The 15,192-nt window shown below is 50.8% G+C and overlaps 1 protein-coding gene across 2 annotated transcripts in view; it reads right to left on the reverse strand.

Annotated features, from left to right (window-relative positions):
• Positions 1 to 15,192, reverse strand: part of RABGEF1 (RAB guanine nucleotide exchange factor 1) — a 33,556-nt gene that overhangs the window by 10,565 nt on the left and 7,799 nt on the right. For both annotated transcript variants that reach the window (XM_038759083.1, XM_038759082.1), the window contains exons 2-3: positions 2,240 to 2,428; positions 346 to 512 (exon numbers count right to left, since the gene is read on the reverse strand). In XM_038759083.1, the coding sequence (XP_038615011.1) occupies positions 346 to 512; positions 2,240 to 2,418 (346 nt within the window). In that variant the 5' untranslated portion in view covers positions 2,419 to 2,428. The remainder of the gene's footprint in view (positions 1 to 345; positions 513 to 2,239; positions 2,429 to 15,192) is intronic.

The raw sequence follows: 15,192 nt of genomic DNA on the forward strand, positions 1-15,192 counted from the left end.
TCTACCCCAGCGCTTAGAGCAGTGCCGGACACATAGTAGGCATTTAACAAATACCAAGACGAAAAAAAAAAGGCAGGGAAAGGAGCGGGGGCAAAGCTGACCAGCCTAGAAAATACCAGAGAATAACACCAATTTAGGTGGCACGCATTGAAGGTGCTCAGTATATACTACTGGTTGGTTGATGGATTGAAAAGAACACAAGCTTTTGCGGGCCAAGATTAACAGCCTCTTTTCAGTGACCATCTTTGGGGATCCAAAAATCACTGGGACCCCAAATGTTGAGGTCCCAAGGCCCCACTCAAAAGAGCAAGCCATGCGGGGGAAGGGGAGGGGGAAGGAAATAACCTTTCTTAGGCCCTCCTCTGGATGAAGCACTGAAGAACTTCTTCACTGTGGTCACCTTGCGGGTCTTCTCGTTGGTTTTCTTTTCCTCGAACTTGGAGAACGTGAGGGACTGAGCCCCTTGGCTGCTATGGCTGCTGGCGTAGGCCTCTTCCTCCTCGCGCTGGAGTCTACGACACACATCGATCCTTCCATCAGTTGCTGGCATGTACTGAGCGCTTGCTCCGTGCTGAGAGCTGGCCTAAGGGCTTGCGGGGGCCATACAAGATGGTAAGTAGACCCGCTCTCTGCCCAAGGTGACGGATATTAAAATCAATTACGGGTGGAGGGGAAGAGACCAAGTCTAAAGATACGGATTTCAGGGCGGTGGGGCAAGGTGAGGACTCCAGGACATGGGTGGCACAGGAGGAGGGAAATGGGGCGGGGAGGTGGGAGATGAGTCACAGAAGGCTTCCTGGAGGTGAGGTGACTTTAGCCCCCTCGCCACTCCTGACCCAGAAAGGAGGTGGGCAGTATGGCCCTTCGCCGGGAAAAGGGGGCTCAAAACCCCAAACCAAATCACCCTAGAATGAAGTCAGATGGACCACCCCCACTAAGTCTGAAGAGTTTCCCCATTAAGCCCATAAAGCTGTTCTATTTGGTCTACTTCTCCATAAATTTGTGAAGGATGTCCTTGAATAATCTTTTGTCCTTCTGCCACCCATTCTTTGCCACCCCTCTGGCCCAGTTCTTCAAGATGACCTCACCATCTCCCCATCTTCCCTCTACTTTGAAGCGTGGCCAAGGCTGGGCTGGACAGATTCAGGAGAGGGCTTCCATCCTAACCCTAATGGATAGAGCCTGGGCCCGGGAGTTGGAAGGACCTGGGTTCTAATCCCAGCCCTGCCACTTCTCTGCTGTCGGAACCTGGTCAAGTCACTTCACTTCTCTGGCGGTTCCCTCACCTGCAAAATGGGGATGGAGACTGTGAGCCCCATGTGGGACACGGATAGTGTCCAACCTGGTAACTACCTCAGCGCTGAGTATAGTGCCTGGCACATAGAAAGGGCTTAATGAATACTGTAAAAAAATCCCAAAGCGGCAGGTTCAGTTGGAATGGTCCCCCGTCACCACCAAATCTGGGGGGCTGGGGTTGCAGGGAGGCTAGATCTCCTAGGTCAGCGGCCGTCAGAGTGACCCAGAGAGAACGGTCCCTCGGAGTCAGAGGGCAGGGCGAGCCGCTCTCAATCGCAACGACTGTGATCCAATCCTCTCCTGGCCTGGAACCGAACGTCCATGCCTCTTGGAATTTCATTGTCAGTTAACTGGAGGATGACTTGACCCCTCCCCTGCTCTGATCCTCTGTTTTCTCCCTTGCAAAGCACGCCGACCATGGAACCCCAGCAACGTTTCCCGGCCATCCACCGAATCCCAACTGCGGGTCCGGGGCCAACCTGTGACTGGCGAGCCGAGAGGAGATCGTGGCCCGTGCTCAAAACTGTTTTAAAAGAATGTTCCGAAAAATGTCAGCCGATCAAAACGGACATCCTAGCAACCCCAGGGACCCGGGTGCGGTGGAAACTTCGCCGAGAAAGGCACTTCTCTTTACCTGCTTGATTGTCCGTGACCGAGTTTGAACCAGGGGTGGGGCGGGGGGACAGAGGGAGTGCTTAGGGGGTGCCTATGAAAAGGAACGCTGAAGCGTTCTCTGCCTCTTCTACTGTTTGCTGGGGATTTCCTGGTAGGCCACCTACCGCCCTGAGGGAGTTTCAGAAATCCCGGGCACTGGTGCAGGCGAGACAGATATAAATAATAATAATTATGGTATTTATGAAGCGCTTACTATGTGCCAAGAACTGTTCTTAGCGCTACCCGGCATCTCCCCAGCCCCTCGCCTCCCCTTCTGTGCTCCCCTCACCGTTCAGCCAGCTCCCAATCCTCCTGGATCTGCTTCTGTCTGGCCTTCTGATACTCCTCCCTCCAGCATTTGGAGCAGAAGCCTTGCCAGGCAGGGTTGCCGTAGTAACCGCATCCTTTCTTGCACAGGAGCTCGGACTGATCCACATGAATCCCTCTGCGTTCGGACTTCAGGCTCATCTTCCTCCTGCTGACATAGAACAGGTGGGACGGGAGGCGTTAGTGGGAAACCCAGGCGTTTGGCTTCACTGAAACGCAGACATCCCCCGCAAAGGACATACCTGCCAAGCTGTAAATGGCACGAGGGGAGGGGAAGAAGAGAGAGGACGGAAAAGCAATTCCGACGAAACCGTCTTCCCGGCCACGGACCCCGCCGGCTGGCTCTGACCCAAGACGGTGCCCAGACGGGACTGCCGACATGGGATGAAAGCACGGGAATCCACGAACACACCTGTTCTCCCTGGAGTGGCCGTTTGAAGCCATCTACTCTGTGACTGCCTCTGTCGCTAACTCATTTTATTCGAATCCCGGCTCTGCCACTTGTCAGCTGTGTGACCTTGGGCAAGCCACTTAGCTTCTCCGTGCCTCAGTTACCTCATCTGTAAAATGGGGATTAAGACTGTGAGCCCCACATGGGACAACCTGGTCACCTTGTATCCTCCCCAGCGCTTAGAACAGTGCTTCGCACATAGTAAGCGCTCAACAAAAACCATCTTTTAGACTGTGAGCCCACTGTTGGGTAGGGACTGTCTCTATTTGTTGCCAACTTGTACTTCCCAAGTGCTTAGTACAGTGCTCTGCACACAGTAAGTGCTCAATAAATACGATTGATGATGATGATGATTTTATTGTCTGCCAGACTGTAAGTAAGCTCCTTACGGGCAGTGATTGTCTTTACCAACTCGACTGCACTTTCTCAAGTGCTTGGTTTGACTTCTCGCTCACGTCCTGCCTCTGGCCTGGAACTCCCTCCCGTTTCACATATGACAGATGATCGCTCTCCCCTCCTTCAAAGTCTTATCAAAAACACATCTCCTCCAAGAAGTCTTCCCCGACTGAGCCCTCATTTCCACTCCTCCCACTACCTCCTGCATCACCCTTCCCCTTTATTCACTCCTTCCTGAGCCCCACAGCGCTTATGTCCATATCCGTCATTTATTTATTTATATTAACGCCTGCCTTCCCCTCTAGACTCAGAGTTCATCGAGGGCTAGGAACAGCCTAACCCGCTCTGCTACAGTGTACTTTCCCAAGCACTTAGTACGGTAAGTGCTCATAAAATACTACTCATTGATTATTTATTGTAATGCACCCTGCATTGTGATATTTTATATGGCCCTGTCCAGGATTAGCATCTCCCCCTTCTTAGACCTTCTACTTCTTCCTTAGGCTCCCCACATATGTAGGAGTAGTAGTAATAGTAGTAGTATTTATTGAGCACCCACTGGCTGCAGTGCACTGTACTGGGTGTTTGGGAAAATGTAACACAAAGGCTTGATGCTGATTCTGCCCACAAGGAGCTTCTACTTTATCAAGAGGGACAGACCTGAACTGGAGAGTACAGAGCAACCTGGTTTGGGGTTGATCTTTTCCTTTTTTTAATGGTATTTGTTAAGCGCTTACTATGTGCCAGACACCGTACTAAGTGCTGGGACAGATACAAGCTGATCAGGTTGGACAGCCCTTGTCCCACTTGGGGCTCACGGTCTTAATCCCCATTTTACAAATGTGGTAACTGAGACCCAGAGAAGTGACGTTGCTTGCCCACGGTCACAGGGCAGGCAAGAGGCGGAGCAGGGATTAGAACCCAGGTCCTTCTGACTGCCAGGCTCGTGCTGTTTACTCTAGACTGTAAGCTCACTGTGGGCAGGGAATGGGTCTATCAATTCTGTTGCAATGTACTTCCCAAGGGCTCGGCATAAGTGCTCTGCACACAGTAAGCACCCAATAAACACCACTGATTGATTCCTGGAAGATACTGTAAACGTGCAGATGGATGAGGGGCTCCAGCAACCTCCTTTCTGCACACGGGTGGCATTCCTTCATCAATCGTATTTACTGAGCGCTTACTATGTGCAGAGCACTCTGCATGACATGGCCCTCGACTTCTAAGAGAGCCGGATGTGCCGAAGCGCGGAGGGAACTCGAACACAAAACGATCCAAAGAAGTTGCCTGGGGCCACCACCCCGGCCCACTCTCCATCCCCAACTCCTCGGTGCGGAGGACCACTTCCAAGGTGGCCACCTTCCCTTTTCCGCCAAACGGGCCGGCTCTCCGTTTCTTCATCTCCTGTTAAAAGGAGAATTACTCTGCCTCCCCTTCCTCTGACAAAGTTGCTCATTTTCACCATCAAAAGCCGTTGCCCCATCGGCAACTCTTTCAAACAAAATGGACCAACGGCCACCGATAGCTCCCGAGGGCGGGGATCCTGCCTACCAACTCAACTGTACTCTCCCAAGTGCTCAGTATAGCCTGCTCACAGTAAGTGCTCAGTTGACTGGCCTTAAAAGAAAATAAGCTTTAATCAATCAATCAATCGTATTTATTGAGCGCTTACTATGTGCAGAGCACTGTACTAAGCGCTTGGGAAGTACAAATTGGCATCACATAGAGACAGTCCCTACCCAACAGTGGGCTCACAGTCTAAAAGGGGGAGACAGAGAACAGAACCAAACATACCAACAAAATAAAATAAGTAGGATAGAAATGTACAAGTAAAATAAATAAATAAATAGAGTAATAAATAAATAAATAAAGCTTTAAGCCTCTCAATGAGAAAGCAAAATGCTTATAATCAGGAATGGCCTTCTTTGTTTTTCCCCAGATCGAGTCTCTTCTTTGCCTGCCAGGAATGGGGCCCGTTTAGCGGGGCGGGGCCTATCTAGTGGCCTCCAGTCGGGGGGTGGACTTGGGAGTCAGAGAATATGGGTTCAAATCCTGCCTCCGCCACTTGTCCGCTGTGTGACCCTGGGCATGCCTCAGCTACACTATCTGCAAAATGGGGATAAAGACTGTGAGCCCCACATGAGACAACTCAATCACCTTGAATCTACCCAAGCGCTAAGAACAGTGCTTGGCACACAGTAAGCGCCTAACAAGCGCTTAGAGAAGCAGTGTGGCTCAGTGGAAAGAGCACGGGCTTGGGAGTCAGAGGTCATGGGTTCAAATCCCAGCTCCACCAATTGTCAGCTGTGTGACTTGTGCCTCAGTGATCTCATCTGTAGAATGGGGATTGTGAGCCCCCCGTGGGACAACCTGATCACCTTGTAACCTCCCCAGCACTTAGAACAGTGCTTTGCACATAGTAAGCGCTTAATAAATGCCATCATTATTATTAATATTATTAACAAATACCATCATCATTATTATTATTGTCTTGCAGGGTCCTATGGGGGGGGGCGCCTATTTGGAGGGGCTCCACCCAAAGGGGCGGGGCCTATCTTGTGACCCCCCCCCCCCCCCTCCCGTCTGGCATGGCCTAGTGGAAAAAGCCCGGGCTTGGGAGTCAGAGGTCGTGGGTTCGAATCCCTTTCCACCACTTGTCTGCAGTGTGACCTGGGGAAAGTCACTTCACTTCTCTGGGCCTCAGTGACCTCATCTGTAAAATGGGGATGAAGACTGTGAGCCCCACCTGGGACAACCTGATTACCTGGTATTTCCCCCAGTGCTTAGAACGGGGCTTGGCACATAGTAAGCGCTTAACAAATATCATTATTATTATTACCATTATTATTATTACCTGGCATTCCCCACCCAAAGGGGTGGGGCCTACCTAGATGGCCCCCATCCAGAGAGGAGGGGCCTAACTGGCCTAGCCTAGAGAGGCAGCGTGGCTTAGTGGAAAGAGCACGGGCTTTGGAGTTGGAGGTCATGGGTTCGAATCCCGACTCGTTCTCGCCTGTCCCGCCATCGACCCCCGGCCCACGTCCTCCCCCGGGGCCTGGAATGCCCCCAATCCCTCCACCTATCCGCTGAGCTCGCTCTCTTCCTCCCTTCAAGGCCCTGCTGAGACCTCCCCTCCTCCAGGAGGCCTTCCCAGACTGAGCCCCTTCCTTCCTCGCCCCCTCTCCACCCCCCCATCTTACCTCCTTCCCTTCCCCACAGCACCTGTATATATGTATATATGTTTGTACATATTTATTACTCTATTTATTTATTTTACTTGTACATATCTATTCTATTTATTTTATTTTGTTAGTATGTTTGGTTTTGTTCTCTGTCACCCCCTTTTAGATTGTGAGCCCACTGTTGGGTAGGGACTGTCTCTATATGTTGCCAATTTGTACTTCCCAAGCGCTTAGTACAGTGCTCTGCGCATAGTAAGCGCTCAATAAATACGACTGATGATGACGACTCCGCAACATGTCTGCTGTGTGACCTTGGGCAAGTCACTTCACTTCTCGGAGCCTCAGTGGCCTCATCTGTAAAATGGGGGTGATGACTGTGAGCCCCACGCGGAACAACCTGACCACCTTGTATCCCTCCCAGTGCTTAGAACAGTGCCTGGCACATAGTAAGCGCTTAACAGATGTCATCACTGGCACCCAAAAGGGGTGGGGCCTACATGACGTGGCCCACCCAAAGGGGCGTGACGTCTGCCGGCCTGCGTGATGGCCTCCCCTTCTTCCTGCCTTCCGATGCTGAGTCACCCCCGCCTGCCACTCCGGAAACCCCAAAACCGCCCCTCCTTCCCTCCCTCCCTCCTTTCCTCGGAGGCAACACATGAGAAACGCCTTTACAGATCATTTCTTAAGCGCCTACTAGCTGTCGAGCGCTGCTCTAAACGCTGGGCGGGATCAATCAATCAATCGTATTTACTGAGCGCTTACTGTGTGCAGAGCACTGGACTAAGCGCTTGGGAAGTCCAAGTCGGCAACATATAGAGACGGTCCCTACCCAACAGTGGGCTCGCAGTCTAAAAGGGGGAGACAGACAACAAAACCAAACATACTAACAAAATAAAATAAATAGAACAGATAGGCACAAGTAAAATAAATAAATAAATAGAGCAATAAATAAATAAATATTTATTGGGATGGTATTGGGATGGTATTGACACCTGTCTACTTGTTTTGTTGTCTGTCTCCCCCTTCTAGACTGGGGGCCCGTCGCTGGGTAGAGCCCGTCGTTGGGTAGGGCCCATCAATCAATCAATCAATCAATCGTATTTATTGAGCGCTTACTGTGTGCAGAGCACTGTACTAAGTGCTTGGGAAGTACAAGTACAACGTCACAAATCTGTTGCCGATTTGTACTTTCCAAGAGCTTAATACAGTGCTCTGCACACAGCAGGCACTCAATAAATACGGAAGAGCATGGGCTTTGGGGTCAGAGGTCATGGGTTCAAATCCCAGCTCCGCCAATTGTCCGCTGGGTGACTTTGGGCAAGTCACAATAGAGAAGCAGCGTGGCTCAGTGGAAGGAGCCCGGGCTTGGGAGTAAGAGGTCACGGGTTCAAATCCCAGTTCTGCCAACTGTCAGCTGTGTGACTTTGGGCAAGTCACTTCACTTCTCTGAGCCTCAGTTACCTCATCTGTAAAAATGGGGATTAGGACCGTGAGCCCTACGTGGGACTACTTGATCACACTGTATCCCCCCCAGTGCTTAGAACAGTGCTTTGCACATAGTAAGCGCTTAACAAATGCCATTATTATTATTTATTATTTATCCATTGGGTCCGCTGCGGGCGGAAGCCCAGGGGGGCAGCTGGGCCAGGCTTTCGGACAGGCTGCGGCCAACGGTGGCCCATCAGAACTGGGATTTGGCATCTCTCCGGCCCAGCTTTGTGGGGAGGGGACCCCCCCCCCTGCCCCAGACCGGACCACATTTCTATCCATTCCCCCAGAAAAACCAGTCAGGACCCAACCAGCCGGCCTCCCAGCGACATAAATCCCTCCTGAGCCGGGGGAGAAAGGTCCCCCATCCCAAAACCCCTCTGAGGGGTTCGGTCAAGCCTTCACGGCTGCATTCCTGACTGGGCCTGCCCAGCAGGAGGAAAGTCAGCCCATAATAATAATAATAATAATGATGATGGAATTTATTAAGTGCTTACTATGTGCCAAGCACTGTTCTAAGCGCTGGGGAGGTTACAAGGTGATCAGGTTGTCCCACAGGGGGCTCACAGTCTTCATCACCATTTGACAGATGAGAGCTCAGAGAAGTGAAGTGACTTGCCCAAAGTCACACAGCTGACAAGTGGCAGAGTCAGGATTCGAACCCATGACCCCTGACTCCATAGCCCGGGCTCTTTCCACTGAGCCACAATGCTTCTCTGTCCATGGCCGGGTCCATGCCAGCCAACCGGGAGCCGGGGAACTGGGAAGCTTAGACCCTAAGCTCGTTGTGGGCATGGAAGCTGTCTGTTATATTGAGCTGTTATATTAAGCGCTTAGTACAGTGCTCTGCACATAGTAAGTGCTCAATAAATACGATTGATGATGATATTGTTCTCCTGTACTCTCCCAAGCACTTAGTACAGTGCTTTGCACACAGTAAGGCACTCAATAAATACGACTGAATGAATGATTGCTCGGCACACAGTAAGCGCTCAATAAATTCAACGGACTGGGAAGCAGCATGGCTTAGTGGAGGGTCAGAGGATCTGGGTTCTAATCCCAGCTCTGCCACATGTCTACTGTGTGCCCTTGGACAAGTCACTTCTCTGTGCCTCAGTTACCTCATCTCTATAAAGGGGATAAGACTGTGAGCCCCATGTGGGACAGGGACTGTGTCCAACCTTGATCACCTTGTATCTACCCCAGTGCTTAGAACAGTGCTCAACATAGAGTAAGCGCTTAACAAACACCATCATTATTAATTATTATTATTATTATTCCTGACTGATGGCCTCTAAATGCTGGGGCGAGTGACTTCAGGTCTGGGCTAGAAGACGGATGCAGCAGCATGGCTCAGTGGAAAGAGCATGGGCTTGGGAATCAGAGGTCATGGGTTCAAATCCCGGCACCACCACCTGTCAGCTGTGTGACTTTGGGCAGGTCACTTCACTTCTCTGGGCCTCAGTTACCTCATCTGTAAAATAGGGGTTGACTGTGAGCCCCACATGGGACAACCTGATCATCTTGTATCCTCCCCAGCGCTTAGCACATAGTAAGCGCTTAACAAATGCCATCATTATCATTATGGATGGGGTTAAACCTTCCTCTCCAGTGGGAGGCCTCCCCACCCCCTTCTACACCTTGGCTGATTCTTTTAGAACGTGAGCCCACTGTTGGGTAGGGACTGTCTCCATATGTTGCCAATTTGTACTTCCCAAGCGCTTAGTACAGTGCTCTGCACACAGTAAGCGCTCAATAAATACGATTGATGATGATGATGATGATTCACGAGGGCGAGGTGCCTGGCCATACCCACGTGCCAGTGGCGGCAGCGGCTTAACAGGTATTTATTGACCCCCTCCCTGGTTGGGGGAGGAGGGGGGACCCACTGTACTAAGCGCTTGGGAAGATACACCGGAAGCTTCAATCACTTTCCTGCCCTCTATGGGCTTTCACTCTAATGGTGGAGCCACAAAATAAAAATAGATTCAAAGAGTGGAATCAGAATAAAAGACACTGTGCAGTGGGGCTAATTATCCCAGGCTAAGCCCCACTTTTCCTCATCTCCCTGACTTGCTCCCTTTGTTCTTCCCCCCTGCCCTCACCCCACAGCTCTTATGCCCATATCTGTCATTTTTTCTATTAATATTGATGTTTGTTTACTTGTACTGATGTCTGTTTCCCCCCCGCTTCTAAACTGTGAGCTCACTGTGGGCAGGGATGGTCTCTATTGCTGTACTGTACTTTCCCAAGCACTTACTACAGTGTTTGGCACACAGTAAGCGCTCAATAATAATAATAATGGTGGCACTTGTTAAGTGCTTACTATGTGCAAAGCACTGTTCTAAGCACTGCGGAGGATAGAACAGTGCTTTGCATATAGTAAACGCTTAATAAATGCCATTATTATTATTATTATTATTATTATTATTACATGGTTATCAGGTTGTCCCACATGGGGCTCACAGTCTTAATCCTCATTTTACAGATGAGGGAACTGAGGCCCAGAGAAGTGAAGTGACTTGCCCAAAGTCACACAGCTGACAAGTGGCAGTGCTGGGATTTGAACCCATGACCTCTGACTCCCAAGCCCGGGCTCTTTCCACTGAGCCACGCTGCTTCTCTGCATATCTGACTGACTGACTGAATTAATTAATTACTGGCAATGCATCCTGTGGTGGAATGAAAACAAGTCCTGGCATTCAAGCCTATCGCCGTGAGACTGTAAGCAATCTGAAGCCAGTGGGGGCTGAAATTCATTCAATCGCTCTTATTGAGCACTTACTGTGTGCAGAGCAGTGTACTAAGCGCTTGGGAGAGTACAATACAGCAATAAAGAGAACAATCCCTGCCCACAAGGAGCTCACAGTCTGAAATGACAGATACCAATGGGGGCAGAAAGGGGACGGGGTTCTGTGTGGGGGCAGTCTTCAAAAAGCCGACAGGCCAGAAGGCCACCATCAATCAATCCATCAACGGTATTTCCTGAGCGCTTATTTCTGGAGAATAATAATAATAATGGCATTTATTAAGCACTTACTATGTGCGAAGCACTGTTCTAAGCGCTGGGGAGGTTACAAGGTGATCAGGTTGTCCCACGTGGGGCTCACGGTCTTAGCCCCCATTTTACAGATGAGGGAACTGAGGCACAGCAAAGTGAAGTGACTTGCCCAAAGTCATACAGCTGACTGGTGGGGCTGGGATTTGAACCCATGGCCTCTGAGTCCAAAGCCCGGGCTCTTGGCCTAGTGGATAGAACAAGGGTCTTAGAGTCGGAGGACCTGAGTTCTAAACCCGGCTCTGCCACCTGTCTGCTGTGTGACCTTGGGCAAATCAGTGCGCTTCTCCTGGCCTCAGTTACCTCGACTGGAAAATGGGGATTAAGACTGTGAGTCCTATATGGGACAGGGACTGTGGCCATACCAATCACCTTGCAACTACCCCAGCTCTTAGTACGGGGCCTGGGACATAATAAGCACTTAAATACCAAAATTATTCTTATTACTCTGTGCAGAGAACTGAACTAAGCACTCGGGAGAGACGAATACAACTGAGTTGGTAGACACGTTCCCTGCCCGTGAGGAGTTTACAGTCCAGAGGGTGGGACAGCTTGTTTGAGAGCAGGAAATGTGTCCCTTTATTACTGTACTGTCCTCTCCCAAGCTTAGTACAGTGCTCTGCACACAGTAAGCACTCAATAAATACGACTGAATGAATATATTGCGGATACCTACATCTGTGCCTCTGTAGGGTGGACACCCCCAGGAAGGGCTCATGTCTTCCGACTCTGTTGTACTCCCCCAGTGAAGAGCACTGGTCCTCGGACGGTGCTTTTCTACTGTACTCTCCCAAGTGCTCAGCGCAGTGCTCTGCAGGCGGCAGGCACTCAGCAAACACTCCTAACGCCCCGTGATGCTCATCACCCCACTCGTTCTCACGGTGCTCCCCCATCCAAGCAGTACATCCCTCCTATGCCGAAAAAGGAACGATGACGAGGAAAAAAACACACCAAAAAAAAAACCGTTCGTCGTACAGCGATAACCCACATCCAACCGTTTGGAGCCCAGCAGGTGTTTAAGGGCTGAGCAGAGACCAGGGGGTGAGGGAAAGGGGTAGGGGGGTGGGCCTGAAAGCCGCCTTCGCCCCCACCCATTTTCCAGCCACGGCCTCGTGGTCTAGGAGCCGGCCGGCTCCCATCTCAAGTGCTATCCTATCCCGTCTGGACTACTGCACTAGCCTTCTCTCTGATCTCCCATCCTCGTGTCTCTCTCCACTTCAATCCATACTTCATGCTGCTGCCCGGATTATCTTTGTCCAGAAACGCTCTGGACATATCACTCCCCTCCTCAAAAACCTCCAATGGCTACCAATCAATCTGCGCATCAGGCAGAAACTCCTCACCCTGGGCTTCAAGGCTCTCCATCACCTCGCCCCCTCCTACCTCACCTCCCTTCTCTCCTTCTACTGCCCAGCCCGCACCCTCCGCTCCTCCACCACTAATCTCCTCACTGTACCTCGCTCTCGCCTGTCCCGCCATCGACCCCCGGCCCACGTCATCCCCCGGGCCTGGAATGCCCTCCCTCTGCCCATCCGCCAAGCTAGCTCTCTTCCTTCCTTCAAGGCCCTGCTGAGAGCTCACCTCCTCCAGGAGGCCTTCCCAGACTGAGCCCCTTCTTTCCTCTCCCCCTCGTCCCCCTCTCCATCCCCCCGCCTTACCGCCTTCCCCTCCCCACAGCACCTGTATATATGTATATATGGTTGTACATATTTATTACTCTGTTTATTTATTTATTTATTTATTTTACTTGTACATTTCTATCCTACTTATTTTATTTTGTTGGTATGTTTGGTTCTGTTCTCTGTCTCCCCCTATTAGACTGTGAGCCCACTATCGGGTAGGGACTGTCTCTATGTGATGCCAATTTGTACTTCCCAAGCGCTTAGTACAGTGCTCTGCACATAGTAAGCGCTCAATAAATACGATTGATTGATTGATTGATTGATCTCCTCAAGCCCCTAAGGATTTTCACACGCCCCTCGGCCCCATCCCGAGTTCCCCAACAGTGTTCATGGAGGTCAACTGAGCTTGCCTCAAAATCCTTCGCCGAACCCCCCCGGCTTCTACCCGTCGGTCGTGTTTCCCCAACTCCGGTAACGAACCGCAGCAGGAGTCCCAGCCTTGGGAAGAGCAGTTGGGTAAGTAGGATTGCCCAACTAAATTTAGCCAAGACGGCGGGTCACACCTTCTGTTTACCGGACGCCGCCGTATCTGACCTCCGGCCCGGGCCACGACGTCGGTCCGACCCCCGACTGAATGTCTGTTTGTTGTTGTTTTTAAAGAACGGAGCTCACCGCCCCATCCGGGACAGGGGAAAGGCGACCTTTAGGACATCGTGAGCCGAAGGAAAGAGATCAACAGCTACTCCCTCCACCCCCACAAATCCTGAAGGATGTTCCCAAACAATACCCATTCAAATAGCCCGGCTCAGGTTTTCCAGATCTGAACAATGGAGCCCAGGAGAGCATTCCTGGGGTGAAAAACGGAGCTTCGTTCCGGAGAGGTCACCGTAAGACCTCGACCCAAACTCCACCGACCCAAGGTGGGGAGAGTGAGGCGATCGTAAATGGGGACGGAAAGGCCTGCCCACCCTAGGTACGCGGGGAGCCCGACAGTGACAATGGGGCTGGGGCTCGGCGCTCCGTTTGGCAGATGGATTGAGCAGCTTCGCTCAGAACAGGAACTCCCAAAATAAAGCACCCGCGATACGTTTTTCCGATCTGTGCCGATCGCCACTGACGCGTGAATCAACCCAAATACCCGTTTTCATTCAGGGGGCCGCCGTTCCTTTGGGGTCAGAACGTCTTCTCCTTGCTGGAGAGGGGCCTTGGGAAGTTGGGACAGAATAAGGGGATTTTGCTGCAGTCCTGGGAGGGGAGACCATAAATATCAGAGTAGTAGGAACAGTATTTAGTAGTACTAGTATTTACAAAAGGCTTACTGCATGTAGAGCGCCATACTCAGAGAAGCAGCATGGCCTAGTGGAAAGAGCTTGGGCGTCAGAGGACCTGGGTTCTGATCTCTGTGTGACTTTGGGCAAGTCACTTCACTTCTCTGGGCCTCAGTTCCCTCATCTGTAAAATGGGGATCCGATATCTGTTCTTCCCCTCTTAGCCTGCGAGCCCCCCCGGGACAGAGACTGCATCCCCCCTATTAAACTGTATCTACTGCAGCCCTTAGAACAGTGCTTGACAGACAGTAAGCACTTAACAAATACCATAGTTATTATTAACAAATACCAAAGTTATTACTAAGTGCCGAGAAAGAGTATATGGGTGGGAATTAAACATGGACCCCATCTCTCGAGGGGCTCACTATTCTATTTATTTTATTTTGTTAGTATGTTTGGTTTTGTTCTCTGTCTCCCCCTTTTAGACTGTGAGCCCACTGTTGGGTAGGGACTGTCTCTATATGTTGCCAACTTGTACTTCCCAAGCGCTTAGTAAAGTGCTCTGCACACAGTAAGCGCTCAATAAATACTATTGATGATGATGATGATGAATGGAGGTGCGGGAGAAGACCGAAGGCGGGCAGAGCGGAAATAAGAAAATATTAAAACAGCCTAACAATACACATTGCTGCCATTACCAAAATTCCTTCTTAGCGCTACTCCTTCGGGTAAGACGACACAGCGAGTGCACAAAACTGCTCCTGCTGCAACTTCCAAATCGTCCCCTTCAGCATTCTGCTTCAGTGATTTTAGTGCACTTTGGCAGGACCCAGATGAAAGTTTCAATCAATCTCAATCAACCAAATTTTAACAGAGTGCTGTAGTGGAAACTGTAGTAGACTGTGAGCCCACTGTTGGGTAGGACTGTCTCTATATGTTGCCAACTTGTACTTCCCAAGCGTTTAGGACAGTGCTCTGCACACAGTAAGCGCTCAATAAATACGATTGATTGATTGATTGATTGGAAAAGGGGCGGGTCCAGGAGTCTGGAAACCGCAGAGTTTGAATCCCAGCTCTGAGACATAAATACAACAGTAAATATGTACAAGTAAAATCAATAGAGTGATCAATCTGTACAAACATATATACAGGTGCTGTGGGGAGGGGGAGGACTTGTACTCTCCCAAGCGCTTAGTGCAGTGCCCTGCACACAGTATGCGCTCAGTAAATACGATCCAATGAATGTCAATCGCTGTTCTAAGCACCAGGGTGGATTTGCGTTAATCTGATCGGATCCAGCCCCTGTCCCACGTGGGGCTCACAATCTTTGTTGGAGGGCAAACCGGCACTGAATCCCCCTCCTCCTCCCACACTGAGCCCCCTCCTCCCCCTCTCCATCCCCCCCGCCTTAGCTCCTTCCCCTCACCACAGCACCTGTATATATGTATAT

This window comes from Tachyglossus aculeatus, chromosome 17 (genome assembly GCF_015852505.1).
Source record: "Tachyglossus aculeatus isolate mTacAcu1 chromosome 17, mTacAcu1.pri, whole genome shotgun sequence".
NCBI classification, from domain to species: Eukaryota; Metazoa; Chordata; class Mammalia; order Monotremata; family Tachyglossidae; genus Tachyglossus; species Tachyglossus aculeatus.